The 18,295-nt window shown below is 49.0% G+C and overlaps 1 protein-coding gene across 2 annotated transcripts in view; it reads left to right on the top strand.

Annotated features, from left to right (window-relative positions):
• The window catches only part of enox2 (ecto-NOX disulfide-thiol exchanger 2), a 231,011-nt gene that overhangs the window by 79,083 nt on the left and 133,633 nt on the right, over positions 1-18,295 (top strand). Inside the window, exon 1 of one of the 2 annotated variants that reach the window (XM_064329344.1) lies at positions 1,206-1,798. The exons of the other annotated variant lie outside the window; for it this stretch is intronic. Coding sequence (XP_064185414.1) covers positions 1,777-1,798 — 22 coding nt within the window. The 5' untranslated portion in view covers positions 1,206-1,776. Of the gene's footprint in view, positions 1-1,205; positions 1,799-18,295 lie in introns of those variants that run through there. 2 annotated transcript variants of the gene reach the window in all.

Genomic DNA, 18,295 nt, shown 5'->3' with positions numbered 1-18,295 from the left:
GATAGAAATTGCTGAAACACACTGTTCACAACTGACACATTTGCATTGAATCTGTTTAATTATTTATTTAGTTCTGCAGTCTGTGCATGATGTGGCCCAAAGTGTCTAGCAGCGGAGTTTTGCCCTGTACTTCAAAATGCGTGGTCAGAGGTCAGTGCCGTTGTAAATCTAACTGCGCAGCAGCCCCCCCTGCTGGAAGACTGCAGAACTCCTTCACGCCTGCCACCACACCGGGAGAAGTGGTGCTGAAAGTCTGAATTGCTATTCCTCTTTTGCCCAAGAGAGGGTTTCACCTCAGCCACTTTTCTCTGAATGTGTCACATCAGGCAGAACGCTGGCATTTGTCTTCAGACCCACTCCCTTTATTTTCCCTCCCATTACGTTCCTTTCGCACGGTAGAAATCCGATCAAAAACCTCCATGTAGCACATAAAACAGTATGCGGTTTGCTGCTGGACAAACAGGCGCTCCGGTTCGCCAAGGCCATCTTTTTGTTTTGTTCTGCACCAGCAGCTATAGGCTTCCAGTTCCAGGAAATAAATTGAGATTTACTTAATCAGTGCTTTTCTCCAAAGCTCCGGCAGCCTAGCTACAGACACTGCAGTTAAACAGACCCTTCTTAAATATGTTTCCCAGCCCATAGTCCTGTGGGCACGCTGTGTTCTCGGGTTTGTTTCAGCTGAATTCGCTATTAATTAGGCTAGATTGAGCGCTTAATTGAGTAATGACTTAGGTTTGACATCATCAGTATCTGCTTTTAGTTTGTTGTTACAGACATGGACGATCGTAGCCTAAATAAGGATTTGCCCTAAAATGAGGATGCAAGTGGAGGTGTTTGTGTATCAGTTAAACAAACTGTCAAACATTGATTGTGCATAGCTTGTTAACCAATTGGCCTAAAACAAACAAACTTAAGGCTTATGGAGACATTATTATTATTATTATTATTATTACCTGAATTATTTCCCTTTTATGTGTTATACACTGGTTTCTAAGTTTATAATTAAAGAACTTCAAATATTTCTAAGATGAGTGCATCTTATATTTACTTAAACTGCAACTTCGCCTCGATCTCTTTTAGGGTATTCTGGTATCGCCTCGTTAATTCCTTTCGTTTTATTATTGTACATATCGGACATTTTTGTGTATGATTAAACACAATAGGCTACATCCAATCCAATACAAATGCTGTTAGAAGGCGAATTTGTGCGAACACTAAGTGACAGTTCAGCTTTAATGGCTTGTCGATTTCGCAGTATAGTAAATGAACGTTACAGATCAACATCGTGCTTATTACGGGGTATGCATCCGATCCTCCTTGTTCCTTTCTCTGCCCCGTTCGCTTGCCTCTCTCGCCTGAGTTTTCCCCTCGGAGAACCAGCAGGATTAAGCAGTCCGTCAACGGTTACGGTTACTGACATATGCCAAAGCAAATCGCAGAATCCAGTTCCACTCCACTCGCCTTCTCGCTGCCCCCTGGTCGCGTCGGCTGACTGCCTTTTGTGTGCTTGACTGTGTGTGTACATGCATTTGGGCATGCATGTGGTTTGTGTGTGCGCACGCTGGTAGTAGCTGAAAAGGATCCTCCTCCGCCCCGTCCTGGTTACTGTAGCTCAGATTGCCGAGGCGAACGGACGGGAGCACCAACTCCAGCCCTCTCCCAGTCCCGGGGATTCGTTTTTTTCGACACGTCTTCAGCGGATCGCGTTACATTTACATTACTGGGGGATTTAAGCCGCGAGGAGTTTATCATTCTTTGGCGCGAGCTCCGTGGACAATGTTTCTCGTTCAGTACACAGGTATGGTATAACTTTATGTCGATGTTGTGATTCCTACACCGCTGTTTCTTGGCGTATTGTGTCCTCGTCGGTTTCTGTGCATTATTTTTATTCTGCTGCCTCGACGCGTGAGAGTGTTTCTATTCCACGCCGATGAATGAATGTACGAAGGAACGAACGTGCCGCGGCATCATTCACAATATGCTACCTATTATCGGCAGCTTTACAGGTAAGCTTTTTGGAAAATACCTATATGGACACTGTGCTGCTGAATTTTTAAATTATGTCTGTGTTGTTTGTAAATGTGCATAAATGTATGCCGGTACTTACCCGTGCCTTTCTTTAGCTTAGCAAGTATCACATTGAAGGCAGGTAGATTCCGCTATGTGGGTTTGGCAGTTCAGATTTCAAAGCTCAGGTTGAACGGCACGGTCTGATTATTGTTCTGGATATTCTATTAACAGTGCAACCATAGTTTATGGTATTAAGAATGTAATGAATGCTGTCATAACACCGGCTGGAAAGCTGCGCCTGAGTGTAAATATAGGCTATTATGGCGCATGGGGTATTTCACTTGGCAGTCACCAATCAATATATCTTGAATTCAGTAGTTAATAAAACCCCCACCAGCATGGGCTGTTGGCTAGCTCGCTTGTAGCTTTAAAGTTACACTGGCTTTACCATGGCTTCTCGTAGTGGTGCGCTTTCTTCTCTGCTGTCAAGCGACGAGGTTGGGCTGGGCGCTAAGTCACTGGACAGTAATGAATCATTTGCAACTGGGGTGTCATTGACAGGTCCAAGGATTTACCTATCCCCTACTGATTACAGTACAAGAAGCAGCCACGTTAACTTTTTATTTATTTATTTATTTGTATATTTAGCTTTTTATGTTTTAATGATACGACCCCATACTATACTGAATAACATTAACACATTTACATTCACTACAGTGTCCTTTCAGTTTTTGTAATGCCTGACTAGTTGAATCATCCCTGTGTTTGAATGCTTTGTGGTTCTATGGCCTCTGATATAATGAGCTAATGGCATTGCCTTAAGCGTGAAACAGGTAGACACAGTAAAATGTCCAGTGATAATTGAGTTCTAACAGAGTACATATGAGCCCAATAGGGACCACATGTACTGTGTACGAGTTGATGTAACACTGAACATTTTTACTGTGCAGGTAACACTGTGTGACGATGCAGGAGCCCAGAGAGAAGTTTAAAAAGCTTCCTGTGTTTTTTAATCTCACATTTGGAACATGATGTGATTTGACCGATCAGTGTGCCCTAGCATTTCATTTTCTGTTTCAAGCCAAGCCAATGGTCAAAAAGGGGAAACATGTCCCAAAATTTTAAAGACTTTCCTTACCTATAATTTAATACATTTTGCATCCAAATGAATTCAGGTCCACATGCTGTATTTAGTACATGGCTCTTAAAATAGACAATTCCCACTGGTATAAATCCACAAGCTCAGTATGATCTCATATTTGGATGATGGACGTGTCTTCCTTCCTGTTGTTTTTCGGTCGTATAAACTCACATTTACATTTATCCTTCATTTTTATCAAACGTCTGTTACGCAATACGCAGTAATGACCATGGGTTAAATGGTACATTCGCTTGCAGTCAGGCTAATTAAGCTAGCAAAACAAAGAGCTGGCTGATTAACCTCCACACACAGCTTAACTTTCCTGTTAATGTGTGTTTATGCTACTGTATTGAGGTGTCACTTCAAACCTCCAAGATTTTCACAATCTTCAAAACCTTGGTGGTTTTCTCATCTTTTATTTCACAACAATACATTCCTGATAAAAAAAGAAAAGAAAAAATAACTCTTACTCACATCTATCTGTATCTGCAGTAAGAGGATTTTCATTTCATGGTGAAGGGAAAATATGCTGGAGATGGGAAATCTTTAGACTTTGGTATAGAAAGCCATAGGCCAGGATTATTCAGTAGAAGTTGAATATGCTCAAAGTGAAGTTGAGTTGGCTTGTACAGTGCAGTAGGTTTGTGACTTTTAACTGAGCGAGTAGCAGTGTTTTCATTTGTTTTCCCATCATTATTTTATTATTTTTCTGCTGTTGACTTTGGTGAATTGTGTCCCAGAAGACTTTCATATAACCACAGTGATGGAGCGCTGGGTCTTCCTCCTCTCCCATCTCTCTCTTTCTCCCTCTTTTCTTTTTTTTTGTGGCCGGGGGCAACCGGCAACTGAGCAGTCTGTCAGAGTGAATCAAGTCCTGCGACTCGCAACAGGCTCCAGCTAGCAGGATGGGGGTGGGGGGTGGGGGGTGGGGGGGGGGGAGGTATATAACCGGCTGCGACAACCATTTACTTTCATCTTTTAGTGCGCTCTCTTCATCAGTCTGGAAGGTACCTTTTAAAGTGCACATTATCTGATGAAGGCTCTTACGTGTCTCAGTAATGCTCCCAGGAAGAGACCATAGAATAAACCATGGTGGTAGAAGAGGAAACTAGCAAGCAGGAGGTAATAATAATAATAATAATAATAATAATAATAATAATAATAATAATAATCTGTCCATCCATCCATCCATTACCCCTTATCCTGGTCAGGGTCGCGGGGGATGCTGGAGCCTATCCCAGCATGCATTGGGCAAGAGGCAGGAATACAACCTGGATAGGCCACCAATCTATTGCAGGGCATAATAATAATAATAATAATACAAAGTAAAATACCCAGTGTTAATTCAACTCTGACAGTGTTCATTAAACTCTTAACAGATCACATTTGGTGGTCTCACATTCCAGAGTGGGACCAAGTGTTATCTGTTAAAAGTTGAATTAACACTGTTAGAGCTGAATTAACACTGGAACTTTTACTGTGTAAGGGGAATTACTTTCCAAAAAAAAAAAAATACAGTAGCATGGAACAAAATGGAATGCACTCCATTATGACTCACATGTAGATCACCTGATCGATCAGTCAATAAAATGTATGGATTACTCGTTCAGTTTTAATGAATAAATCAATGTATTTGCTTGGATACAGTTTGTTTTCAAGAGAGAATTGGATAAAAAATAAATACGTTTTTAATTTTAAATTTTGTGGTGGAAAAAAACTGGAAGATGTGGTTGAGAGACAGGATGGGAAAACGGTTTAGTGGAAAACGTGAACAAGCAGCGAAACTGAAGCAAATGATGGGTTGCAAATAAAAATTCCCGCCAACGTCACGCGGTCCCTCCCCAATAGCGGCCCAAAGGAGAGCATCTCATCGCTCAGTGATGGTAATGATGGTTATTCCATGATGAGTGCTTGTCACGGTGACCGCTTGATAGCTGGGTGATGAAGTGCCGTTGCGCTTGAGGCCTTAGATGGCACGCGGGGCGATACTGAGACAGGGAGAGGCGTGTAGTGGGCGCGAGGGAGTCAGCGGTCGGAGGACGGGTCACCTGACCTGCTCATATGAAGAGGTCTCTCTGGGGCCGGGTGGTTTCACGGGGAAACCGTGGGCTACTACATCATTGTGATCACATGTATGCCGTGAGTTGCCATGGATACAAGGGCTTCACCTTGTCATATTTCAGCCCGTGCGGGTGGTCATTAGCCAGTTTTTTGCTGCCGTGGGGGGGGGGGGTACAGGCAGAGGAAAGGATTAATGGCCTGGTCCCGATGCCAGCCGCTCAGTAAAGCAGCAGTGACACCCCATCAATAGCACTCCGTCCCCTCTGAGTTTCATAACCAGAGGCCTTTCGGAGAATGGATTGCGCCAACGATTTCTGCTAAGTAGGTGTGTGTATTTTTTTTTCTTTCTTTCTTTCTTTTTCCCCAGTCTTTTTCAGTTCCCCGGTCTGACCCTCCTTCATTTCTGGGCCCGATATCCTTTTTTGAAACTCATAAAGCGTCGCTGAGCTAATTGACAGTCTGTGGTGTTCCATCGATGTTACGCTGACGTCGGTTTAATGTCTGCCGTTAAGTGAGTCTTCCAACGTGTACAGACACAAAAAGATTCCACCCCCCCGCCATTGATTGTTGGGGGCTTTTTTATGACAACATCAAAGCGTCCTGGAACCCCCTTCCAGGACTGCTTTAAAGTGTGTTTTAGCCGAGTTCCTTGTCAAAATTAATAGCACTCTCAAGATATGAAAGGACCACATCCAGATATGAAGTATCCATTACTCTCTGAAAATGTCTGCCTGCCATGGTGATATGTTAATTGCTTACGTTTCATTCAGACGTGCTATTATGTCAAGTTCAGCGGCAGTATCCGTCATACCAAAGCACTGTGACATCATCAGTGACTGGCATTTATATTGTATTATCTACCCCTTCTTTAAGCTTCATGGTCCTATCTTTGCCAGTTGTCTTCCATTTGTCTCATCAAGTTTATATATTTCACTACATAACCATGCACAAAACCGTCAATCCCCCCCCCCCCCCCCCCCGTCCCCACTGCAACACAGTAAACATTGATGCCTCCACCGTTCATTACTCAAAGCTCATCGGATTCTGCCCGTCTTTTCCCGAAAAAGCCCAAGCGCTCCTGAACGCCGCTGATGAAATGAGATTGTCTTTTTTTTTTTTTTTTTTTTTGGCGTGTGGCAGTAATTGACTTTCCAGTCTTATTATCGACTCTCGTTCGGCGGACATGCCAATGGATCCTTCGCGTTGCCAGTCTCTCTCCCCTCTCGCTCGCTAATTGAAAGCAATGGTATCCAAGGCTGCGCTATAGCGCGGCCGATAATTGCGGTTGCCGCTAACGCTGTGTTGTCCCTGATAATGAGGAGGCCCGTTGCTTTGTGCCCCACTGCGTAGGCATTCCAAGCGCGGTTTTTTTTGTTTTTTTTAACGCGGTTTGTCTGTCTTTTCTCTCGGATTAAGTCGTCTCGGCGGCGTGATGAAAGCGCCTCGTCAGAAATGAGTATCATTCTTGCCGGTGTACGCTCCGCGACGGAGAGCGAGTTTGAGCGTCAGTTCGAGAGCAGGCGTAGGTAAGCGCAGGTGAAACTTTCCGCTTTCTGCTGGAGGCTCACGTTGTTGCTGACGCCGTCGATGATGTTATTGACGGCGTTAATGGCGGTCTTCGAGCTGCGCCTGTCCTGAACTCGTCTTCTCTTCCTTCTGCTTCCGAGAGCTGTTGTTGCCCAACGCACTCGTTCCACTGTTGGAAGCAATCACAGCCAAAAAGAAAAGAAAAGAAAAGAAAAAATGAGTATTTTTGATTCAATTTCAGAGGATAAAATGAGGCGATAAGTTAATTTAGGTTTCACACATTTTTGAAAAGTCTGAGTGTTTAAGAGCATGGTGATTTCATTCTTGCCCTTTTCCATCCCTGGAGAGGAACTGGCTAATTACTGTTGACGACTTACTGTTGACGTCACAATAACGCGTTTTCGTTTTTCCGGAGCAGGGCGCCTTTCGGGTTCGTCTTTTGTCGTTGGTGTATTTCCTTCCCCCTTCTTTTTTTCTGACACGCGTTTGTTAGGAAATCCATCCACGTGTAAGCGTTTGGCTGCAGGATCCGGGGCTATTCCAGATGAGCGATTGGTGGAGATGACTGGCTTTTCGTGATCGTGATTGCGGCAGACGGAGAGGGTGCCGGTTCTCGTTGTGGAAATCTCCATGGCGATCCCGTCTCTGAATAAATCAAAACGGGCGGCGGTCCCCACGGTGGGCGGGTGGATTTTCGAGGATACGCGTCGTTGCTGGAGCTCAGGCGTCCGTGACGAAGCGTGCTGGACGTACATGGTGACCGGAAAGGATAAAGAGCTCCTAGTCCAGGCCTAAGCGATTTTTAACCGGGAAGGACAAAGAGCTCCTAGTCCAGGCCTAAACGATTGTTAACCGGGAAGGACAAAGAGCTCCTAGTCCAGGCCTACGCAATGGTGACCGGGAAGGACAAAGAGCTCCTAGTCCAGGCCTGCATGATGGTGACCGGGAAGGACAAAGAGCTCCTAGTCCAGGCCTGCATGATGGTGACCCAGACGGATAAAGAGCTCCTAGTCCAGGCCTGCATGATGGTGACCCAGACGGATAAAGAGCTCCTAGTCCTGGCCTAAACGATGGTGACCGGGAAGGACAAAGAGCTCCTAGTCCTGGCCTAAACGATGGTGACCGGGAAGGACAAAGAGCTCCTAGTCCAGGCCTACGCAATGGTGACCGGGAAGGACAAAGAGCTCCTAGTCCAGGTCTACACGATGGTGACCGGTACGGACAAAGAGGGGATTTCATCGCTATGACAATACTGCCATTGAGCAGCACTGGGAAGAAGACTTCGGAGCCCTTGTTGTAAACCATATGGCCAGTGGCACTGTGGAGGAGGGGCTGGCTGGAGGATTCTGCCTAGCGTACCCGAGTGTACACTGTCTAATAAGCCCTTGGTGCTGGTTTCAGAACACCTCTCTCTCTTCAGTATCTCTCTCACTGATTAAAATGGCCACAGAGGGAAAAGTCCTTTTTCTGCTGTATCCCCCTGAGCCCGTCTCCCAGTTGTTTTCTGTGAGGGGGCTTTACCAACCCCCCCCATCCCCACGGAAAACCCTGACTGCCTGACACAAAGGCAGAGAGAGGTGTAAGGCACGCAGAAACACAAATCACGCTTTTGTATGTTGCCGTGGTGTTCCAGCGCACAGCCGCGGCTGTGCCGCAGTGTTCCGAGAGGGAGCTCGCCAGGCGGCGGCGGTAACGCGGAACATCATTCTCCGCGGCGGCAGCCTCTCGGGAGATGAAGCGAACCCGAGTTTTTGTTGTTGCCTGGGTATTTCCCCCCCCCCCCCCCCCTTCCCCACGCTGCCAGGAAAAACAATTGGAAGTAGCGGCGCGCGCGGCGTGATTGATCACCGGAGGGGGACGGGATGCTACATCTCCCGTGCGTGCTCGCGCTCCTGCCCCGCGTCTGAGGACCGGGCGGGAACGCCACCGCCGGCCGAAAAAAGATAATCAGGGAGAAATACGGCTCTGCTGGGCCTCGTGGCGGGAGCGCCGTAGGCCGTTCGGAGGAGAGAGCCCCCTCCTCCCCCCTCCCCCTCCCCCTCTGAGCCGTCCGCTTGCACTCTGTAGCCGTTTAGCCGCTTGACCTTGTCGCACGGACGGGCGGCGGCAGCTCTTTCTTTTAACAGCGGGCTGCGGGGGGGGAAGACGAGCCCGTGCTTTGTCGCCGTGACGACACGCCACATTCTTTTTTTTTACCAGGCTCCGCCCACCGTGTTGTAGCATCCCCCTGGTCGCGCTGGGGGAAAGGGAACCGCCTGTACCGGTGAGCTCAGGGGTGCTGGGGGAAGGGGAAGGGCCTGTCCCGGTGAGCTCAGAGGCGCTGGGGGAAGGGGAACGGCCTGTCCGGTGAGCTCAGGGGTGCTGGGGGAAGGGGAACGGCCTGTCCCGGTGAGCTCAGGGGTGCTGGGGGAAGGGGAAGGGCCTGTCCCGGTGAGCTCAGAGGCGCTGGGGGAAGGGGAACGGCCTGTCCCGGTGAGCTCAGAGGCGCTGGGGGAAGGGGAACGGCCTGTCCCGGTGAGCTCAGGGGTGCGCTGGAGCGGGTCGGGCGCCCGCGGGACCGGGCCAGCCCCTCTCTCCCCTGCCGTAATGGAGATGGAGCGCCCGCGTCTCCGGCCCGCGATGCGGAGGAACGAACGCCGCCCTCCTCGCCGCCGCGGACCTTCGCAGCTAATTAGCATGGACCTATAGGTGCTTCCCTGTCAGGGCCGAGATTTAAAAAACGTTCTTATTATTTTTTTACTGTCGCCCGCGGATCTGCGGAGGACAGAGCGAGCGTGGCAGCGCGAGCCTGCCGAACATTTCGTCTTGAAAGGACGAAGCCGCTGCCTGGAGATGCGAGAACCAGCAGAGACGTTCCCAGCGCTGACATTAAGAGCGCCTGTGGACCTTCAGCACGGGACTGTGTGTTTTACTCAAGGGTAGTTCTGCAGCTGAAGCAGTTTCTGATGTCCATGTTCCCATAGATATGTTCTGTACAGTTCCCTGTACTCGGTCTGTGGGGAGCTGCCACTAAGGAGCCCTTTGTTCTGACAAGGGAAGAGTATATATTTTAAGATCGAGGGGATGGCGGTGGGCTCTCCGGGGGGGATCGCAGCGGAGGTGTCTCAGTGCAGAGCGACTGGGGGGGGGGAGTTTCATACGGCTGGAGTGCTCTTATCTTAAAGCCGGGGGGAAAATCAGTTAAACCGCTTCAGGTTCAGGAGAACAGCGAGCGGCTGCCATCTTCTTCACAGGCTCCCGCTACAAAGCTTTCAGAAAGCGTCCATTGTGAGTGTAAGTTTCTTTTGTGGATATTCAGTGGCGAAAATGAAAGAGATATGCCTGGTAATTTTCCATATGATATTTTTTTTTGGGGGGGGGGGGAGATTTGGGGTGTTTTTTTTTCTCTGGCTGCTCGGAACAAGCAGGCACAGCTCTTACAGACCCCCACTGAGCTTCTCAGACGAGGATCTTTTGAAAACGTTTATTTATTTATTTTTGGAGTGCAAATTCAACAGGCAGTTTTTGAAGAGGCTATGAAGGGCGCACTGTTTGATTGGGAGCAAACCATCATCAAAGGGAGGATTGTACCTGGGCTGTTTGCGGCTCTCTGCTTGAAGTTGTGCTGCAGTTTTAGGCCCCCGCCGACCGGCTGGCTGTGCCCATTCCGCCTTTCACTGGGTTCAGCGCTTTTTTTACCAACACAAATTTGTTCTGCAAATACCCCCCCCCCCCCCATCTCTTGTCCTCAGAACGTACGGGTCAGCATTTGCAGACTTGACATATAGAGTATGCAATTTCAGGAAGTGAAAGATTTAGCTTTTGTTTTAGCAGAAACTTAGATGATATGTCTTTTCTTTTTCTGGGGAGGTAATAGGCCTTGCAAAAAAAAACTTGTATGTCTGGATTCAGCTGTGCATTGAATGAAGCTGCTTGCCTTGTTCTTGCAGTAGCACGCTGTCGTGTATGTTGGATATGTTATGGTACGTCAGACATCGGCATGTTTCTAATTGAGCATTAAGGTTTAATGCTCAACTGATCTGCTTGGTCATTCTCAACCATTCACTGTTAAAATAAAGTGTCTATTCTTAATTTTTTTTCTTTTTCGGTGGATTTGAAAACATCTGTGGTGACTGGTTGTCACCAAAGTTTGTTTTCACACTCCAAATAGCAGTTCAAGTTCCACTCGAAATGAAGCTATTACTAGGAGCACATCCAGTGCTTATTTTCCTTAGAAGATAATTTAGAAGTAGTGTATTTTGGAGAAAAAAGATCGCTTACGTAACAACATATCAATCCTAATTTTAAATGTGCTTTTTGGATTTTAGGTGCTTGCTCTTTTGCGTTCAATGTGCAAAGTTCCTGTGCGTGCATCATTTGAATACTTGGCACCCGACGGCACCAATGAAATATAGCATACAGAGGAGCAAACACAGAACGCAAACGCGTTGAATCGATATTGCTACAAAAAGGCCATCGTGAAAAGCTATCAAATATGGCATTTTTTTTATATGAGAAAAATTAAAGGTTGACACTTTAAGGTTAGATGAGGTTCTGAGACGTGCCTGTTTGATTTCGAGAGTTCACACTTATGGAGTGTGTAGCAGGTGTCTTTCCGGAGTGTTCTTTCAGGAATGGCTGCCTGGTGCCTGGAGAGCAGCTTTCGCCTGTTGAACGCTCGGGTCCATTAACCTTGCTGTAAGTGTTCAGTGCCGTCTGTGCCTTGCTTTGATTCATCATCAGCCCCCAAGCCTCGTCCCTAACAAAGCGCTGAGTTAGTGTTGAATACGTTCTCTGTAGTATAAGCTGCTCGTGCAATGTTAAGACTCCTGAATCCTGCCAAGAAATGTGTGAGTAAAAAAAAAAGTCATAATGGTGCTCGGCAACCAAAGAAGTGCGTAAGAAAGAGCGGTGAAATCTGACTGCGCACCGTTTCCTCCGTGCCGACCGGTTATCAGGCCAGTGAAAGCGTTGGCCTGAAGACTGCCTTTGTCTTCCATCCCCGCGCCCCAGCCTGGGGACAGCCGCGCGTTTCCGATTCGCGGCGCGTCACGCTCGAGAACCGGGGAGAGAGAAAGTAAAATTTAAAAAACGAAATAAAAAAAAGGAGTGTAAAAGAGAGAAAGAAAGAAAGAAAGAAAGCAAGCGCTCACTGCAGTGGGAAGAACGCCCGGGCGGAAGACGCGGGATCCCTATTGTTTCTGTCAAGGTTAGTTTCCCACTCGCCTCGCGAGCGTTCGCTCCCACTCTGGTTCTCCGCTCCCGCCGCGACTCCCTTCCGCAGAGCGTTCCGTCGCGTTCCGCTCCGAGCGTTCCGCCCTCGCGTCTCCTCCTTGAATTCCCGCCGCCCCAGCGTTCCCGCTCCCCCCGCCCCAGCGTTCCCGCTCCCCCCGCCCCAGCGTTCCCGCTCCCCCCCCAGCGGCCGGATTTTCTGCCCGGCTGAACGCGCATCGATTCACGGCGGCCTTTGAACCGCGGCGGCCCAGCGGGGCGGCCGCTGTCCGGCACCTCGCCCTTTGATATTTTCTCCTGGTAGAGCTGTTTGGGAAAAAAGGCTCAAATTTAGACATTAATGCAATTGATGTTTTTCTTTTTTTTTTCTTCTTTTCCTTTTTTTTTTTGAACTTCTGATGCTTCCCAGCGGCTCGGGGAGCCTTTCGCCTCGCAGATCAGATTTTTTCCGCCTCGCGCTCAGCAGGTACTGGAAACTGCTGGCCGCGTGTCAACCGCAGGCTTTCCGCACGATCCTCCTCTCTCTCTCTCTGTTGCCACTGGATTTGCGACGGCCGCACTTTCATTTGCTTGCTGCCGATAGTCGGTTCTCCCTGGGTGGAACCAGCAGGTTCCCCTGCCCTGTCGCTGGGGGCGCAGAGGAATCACACAGGGCCGGAGCAGTGGAACAGATCACCAGTTCTCGTGGCGATTTGCTTAACCCTTTAAATGTGTGAGATCACAAACGTGATTGGAATGTTCTTACCTGAACGTTCTGACAATGATGTAACAGTCACTACTGGTGACTGAGAGCAGTGGAGTTCTAGAACACTGATTTAGGATATGGAAAAAAAAACATTCCAAAAAACCTACTCTTTAAAGAGTGCCACACTGAGACCTGGCTGCACAGTCAGACAACATCAGTGCAGCTGTAGCAGGTGTGAAGAGGGGGGTGGTGCCAAAAGCAGGGGGGTGTCACTCGCCATGCTGTAGAGGGTCTTTTTTTTCTCCCTGTCCACGCGTGCAGATTCCTCACACTCTGGGGCCGGGGTGCCCCAATAGGCTCTGACAGGGTCGAGGCCAGCGTGGGCCCTGGAGATAATCCACCTGTCAGCGGGCTGTCACACAGCTCCCCGGTGCCCTCCGGCGCCCCCCGGTGCCCACGCCTCTGAGCGCTGACAGAGAGGGGGAGCCGTCGCACCCGGGCCGGCTCAGCTGGGGATATTTACACTTTTCCGATCCCACACAAACAACCTCTTGTTTGACGTCGGCCATCTTGTTCGCTCTCCCCGTGGAGCCGAATGCCCTCAGCTCAAACTCGTGGTGCGGGGATGGGGGGGGGGGGGGGGGGGCGGGGGTGGTGCGCTTGGTCTGCCATTAAAGTGACACGGACCGGGTCAGTCCTTCCAGCTGCTTTTGATCCTCTGTCATTTTCGTTACCTCTCTCTCGAGGGACGTTCTCATTCTGGATGGCGCACCTCGAGAGGTTGCCACGGCTACCTCACCTGGCGGGAGTTCGAAGTGCGCTGCACGGGACAGGTGCGGGGGAGTGGTGGGGGGGGGCGTACAGACGATGACACGGGTCAGCATTACATCATGCCGCTGAACACAACCATTACAGGGGGAAAATAATTGGATCCACAAATCAGCAAACAGGTACAGGTTTATAGGCCCGCCCTGCTTTATGGGGCTGTATTTCAGGGGTTGGCGGGGGGCTTGTCAGGGGGGCGTTTGATGCACTCAAACCGCAGGCGGTGGAGGGTCTGCTCCCCAGCACACGGGGGTCCTGTAATAAAATAAATGGTAATTATGAACCGCACCGGGGCTAAACACAAGTGACTGTCTGCGCATTTATTTCCCCGTGAGCGTTCGACGCGCCGCTGTAACTCCTGGTCCACGCATCCGCTACGCCTGCGTGCCCCGGAGGCATGAGTTATGGCGAGGTGTTGTGTTTATCCTGTGAATGCGCTGCGTTTCCTCTCTGGGGTTCTCTGGTGACGCGGTGCCGATTCCGCCGGCGTTGCTCACGGACTTGGTTCCGGTTTGGGGGTTCGTTCGGTGCAGGCTCTGTTCTTCTCGAAAAACCGTGAACCTCGTGAACCAGGGATTGGACGTGCCCAGTGATGGTGAACTGTGTCCAGATCAAAAGCCAGTGTTGTGTTTTTTTTTCATGTTCAGTCGAAGGTCTCCATCATTCTGCCACAGTTTGCATTGACCGGGACACACGATCTTTTCAAATGAAGAAAATAAGCCATTGAAGTTCTGTTGGCATTATCTGACAAGGCCTTGCTGGAAGTGGCCAGTGCCACTGTCTGAATGGAAATGTCAAACTGCATGATGGGGTTGCAGGCGAGAGGTCACTGTCAACAGAGCTACTGAGGTACACATATCGCTGATGACAGGATAATGAACACGTCCCTCTGTTGAGGTGCTGACCCTCTGTCTCTCACATCTTTCTCTGTCTTTGTCGTAAATTCCTGCAATGTTTCGCTTCTTCTTTCACTCTCTTCTTTCTTTCACTCTTTCGATTCGCATTTCCTTTCGCACATCCTCTTTCTCCATGCCGCCGTTCTTGTTTTATAATGATACGTTCTCATGTTTGTGGGAAGGGTGATGAGTCTTCTGGGGTCACTTGACGGTCACTGTCGCCGTGGTAAAGGGAGGAAGCGTGGGCGGGGGAAGGAGCTGAAATTGTGGTTCAGTTTTCTGACACCCCCCCCTCCCCCCTCCCCCTCCCCCCCCCTCCCCCCTCCCCCTCCCCCCTCCCCCCTCCCCCCTCCCTCGCTCTTCCGTCAGTGACGGGCAGAAGACGATTAATTGTTTTGCGCAGGTACGGAGGGCGCCACCGGCAGCTTGCCTGTTTGCCTCCCGGCGAGCTTCCGTATGCCGTGCGAAATCTGTTCCCCTTCTCCGCGCGGGGCGTCGTGGGCCCTTGGCCCGAGCGCTGCATCAGAGGACGGGACTGGGCCGGCCTCCAAAAAAACGCACCGGAGCTCAGACCCCCCCCAGGCGTCCTCGGCCCATTAATCTTGTCAGAGGAGCCGCGTCTGGAAATGGCCGCCTCCTTTTCTCCCCGGCCCCGGCTCGGCGGCCCTCCCCTCCTCATAATTAAAGCTGAGGAGTTGACCCGAAATGGAGTCCCGGGGCCCCGGTTGCGCGAGTTGGTTATGTAAATGCGGCGGCTCCTTTATTTATTTATTAACTCGCTGTGTCTGTTAATTAGGGACGACGCCGGGCGCTGCTGGCCGGGCGGAGCCGCGCGGATGTGCGCTGAACCCGCCCGACCCGCTGGTAATGTTCTGGGTAATGGTTTTCAGGGCCAGGAGGCGCTGAATTGACTTGAGCTCCGCTTGATGAGGGTTGGCCTCCCCCCCCCCCCCCCCCGCACTCCTTCACCGGGTGTAAATCTTGGGGCCTTTACTGTCAGTGATTGCTGTCTGCTTCTGATGAGCCCGGTTATCAAAGCCATCTTCTGTAGCGTCTGCGGCACAAGTCTGAACAGTGATGGTGGAGGGAGGAAGGGGTTTTTTTTTTTCTTTTTTTTTGTTGCCTTGATCTTAAGATTTCGAAGAGAGTATTTATGTCATAACCAGTGTACTTCTGGGAAGATGATTAGACTCCTCAAAGTTTTGGATGAGGAGCACTCCCGAAATTCTCTGCAGGTTGCCTGCAAAGTCTGGAAAAATTTTTGTCATTTTTTTTTCCCACATTCACTTTCAGTATATGTTCACATTTTCCTCTTGGGCACTCATTTTTACTGGCAGACATAGTTTTTAAAGTTCTCTATAAAAGTGTGAATCATTTGAGCGGTTTGTAGAACTAGGACTGATGCGGTACTTTTGTCTACATAGCTACAGTTATGACTGGATAGCAGTAATATTAATAAACTTTGTGTCGTTGGAGAGCTTGGCCACGTGGAAGGACCTGACTTTAACCCTTTGAGCGGTGATGTCACAAACGCGTGATTAGAACGTTCTTAAGTGAACATTCTACTGCTGATGTGACCATCACTACAGGTAACTGAAGACAGTGGAGTCACCCACTCCTCAGAGGGTTAACTGTCTTTGCCCCCCCCCCCCCCGATGCTCTGTCTGATGCTCTGTCTGAGTGCCGGATGGTGGAAAAATACTGCGTGGCTGTGGACACCCCCGCGGCCAGAGCGAATGGCGTATCCCGAGCGGGCGAGGCCGGTGCCTATATGGAGAGAGAGAAGCCCCAAGATGAATACCCCTCAGACTTTCTGTCAGAAAGGTTTCCCAGTTATTGCTCACACTGTCTGACATTGTCAGTCCGCACGGGTCCAAATGAAGTCTGACCTTAAGAGAAGGAGGGAAGGCACAGAGCACAGAGCCAAGGCTGCCATTTATAAGCTGCACTAGCAACATATGGATTAGTGCCTGTAGTGTGAAGTGCGATTCTGTATGGTTGAATCCCTCTACATCCCTTCTGTTCATTTGCGTGTGCATTCCTACATTGCACAGAACTCTTTATTCATCAAGGTCTACCAAATGTGTCAAACAATGTAATAAAACTCTGAGCCCTTGAAGGTCGTTGTTTTTTTGTGTGGTTTTTACCTGGGTGATTTATCTTGAAGGCATAAAGTTAGTGAGGAACTGCTCTTTGATGAATGGCGGCCGCCTGTACTGACAGATGTCTGGGGCAGCTGTCAAGTTTGGGGGCTGTGAGCACATCACACTGAGAATCTTCGAGGATGCTGATGACAGTGAGGTCGTAAAAGAAATCAATGCCCGTCTCGGAAAGATTTAAAGCGGATGTGGAGTGGAGTTCTGCAACTTAACGGTAGTAAAGCAGCTGTAAACATGTAAATACTTTGGGGAGAAAAAAAAAATATGGAAGTCCCTGAGCTGGGGAAAAAAAATCTTCTCTGGAGCTAGAATCCTCCTGACAAGTCCGAGCAGCTGAAGTGTAATAGCAGTGGAGTTCAATTATAAAATATTTAATCACAGCTCACTGGAAGGGGTGTGTCAAAGGGTAGTTCTTCATCAGCATTGGACAGATGAAAGCGCTTATTTAAATGCAACCTGAACCTGCCTGAGTGCTTACCCTCCCTAACAAGGCTTTGGAGATGTTCTAAGCGCTCCAACGTTATCAGAGGATGTTGTCAGCGCTCGGTCAATAACGAACAGCGTCAGGATTTCCATTGACAATAAGCGCTTTATTGAATTTCAGAACCTTCATTCTGCCGGGTGGGGAATGCTGAAAGGAGGGCTCGACCCACGGCAGATGATTTTTAATGAAAAGTAATAAAGGTTTACCCCAGTCGTAATGTTCTCGTGGAAACCTCCAGCCAATCGCGCGGCGTTATGAGTATCTCCGCTTAATCTGCCCCCGGTGGAAGGCGCGATCTGCATCTTTCGCTCGCGTGTGTTTTATTCACGAGCAGCTGAAGCCGTGTCAGGGAGTGTGGCACAGTGGGTAAGGAACTGCGCTTATAACCGAAAGGTCGTAGGCTCGATTCCCGGGTAAGGACACTGCCGTTGTACCCTTGAGCAAGGTACTTAACCTGCATTGCTTCAGTATATATCCAGCTGTATAAATGGATACAATGTAAAAGTGCTATGTAAAAAGTTGTGTAAGTCGCTCTGGATAAGAGCGTCTGCTAAATGCCTGTAGTGTAATGTAATGTAATGTAATGTGTCAGGGCTGGTGGGAAGAGAGCGCTCCCAGGCTCGCCGCGCGTCCTCCGTAGAAATGGCCGCTCTGTGAAAATGTCGACGGGTTGGGAAACGCCGGCTCTTTCACTCCGCGCCCGGTTTTAGAATCGAAGCTCGCCTGGCTTTCAGACTTCCGGGTGATTGCCTGTCATCCTGGCCCGGCCCCGCCCCCAAACAAAGAGGCGGTTGGATGATTGCGAGGTTGTCCGTTTGACGCAGGTCGCCGTTCTCCTGGATGCGCTGTGGTTCGGCGCTCTTATTAATGTTGGGCAGATCTGTGCTGAGGGGTCTGTGTTCAGTCTCCAGGCTCTTTGTCTTGCCTTCCTTTGGCTCCTCTGCTGATATGCTGTAGTTCGGACCTGGTTTGTGATTGTTAGGATTTTAATGTAAATCAGGCAAAAGAGTATTTTGTATGTGTATGTGTTCCCTTTTTATGAGAATAACTCCACAAAAGCCTTTTGAAAATTTTAGCAGTACCTTGAGATTTCATTGTAATAAGGCAATAGGCCACACAGTGCTGAAGTTAAAGCTTTGTATGGCTGGTCTCTAAATCGTCTGACGTTATTTTTTCTATTTAAAAAAAATAATAATAATGACAACCCTGAGTAAAGTGTAAAGTGTAAACTCAAGTAAAACTCAAGACAAATTAAGGGTTAAACATGTAATTTTAGGGCTGTCATTAATCTGAAAC

The sequence above is a fragment of the Anguilla rostrata genome, chromosome 3, assembly GCF_018555375.3.
Source record: "Anguilla rostrata isolate EN2019 chromosome 3, ASM1855537v3, whole genome shotgun sequence".
Classification (NCBI taxonomy): Eukaryota; Metazoa; Chordata; class Actinopteri; order Anguilliformes; family Anguillidae; genus Anguilla; species Anguilla rostrata.
The sequence above is the reverse complement of the archived record's forward strand: the minus strand, read 5'-3'. Positions and strand labels throughout refer to the sequence as shown.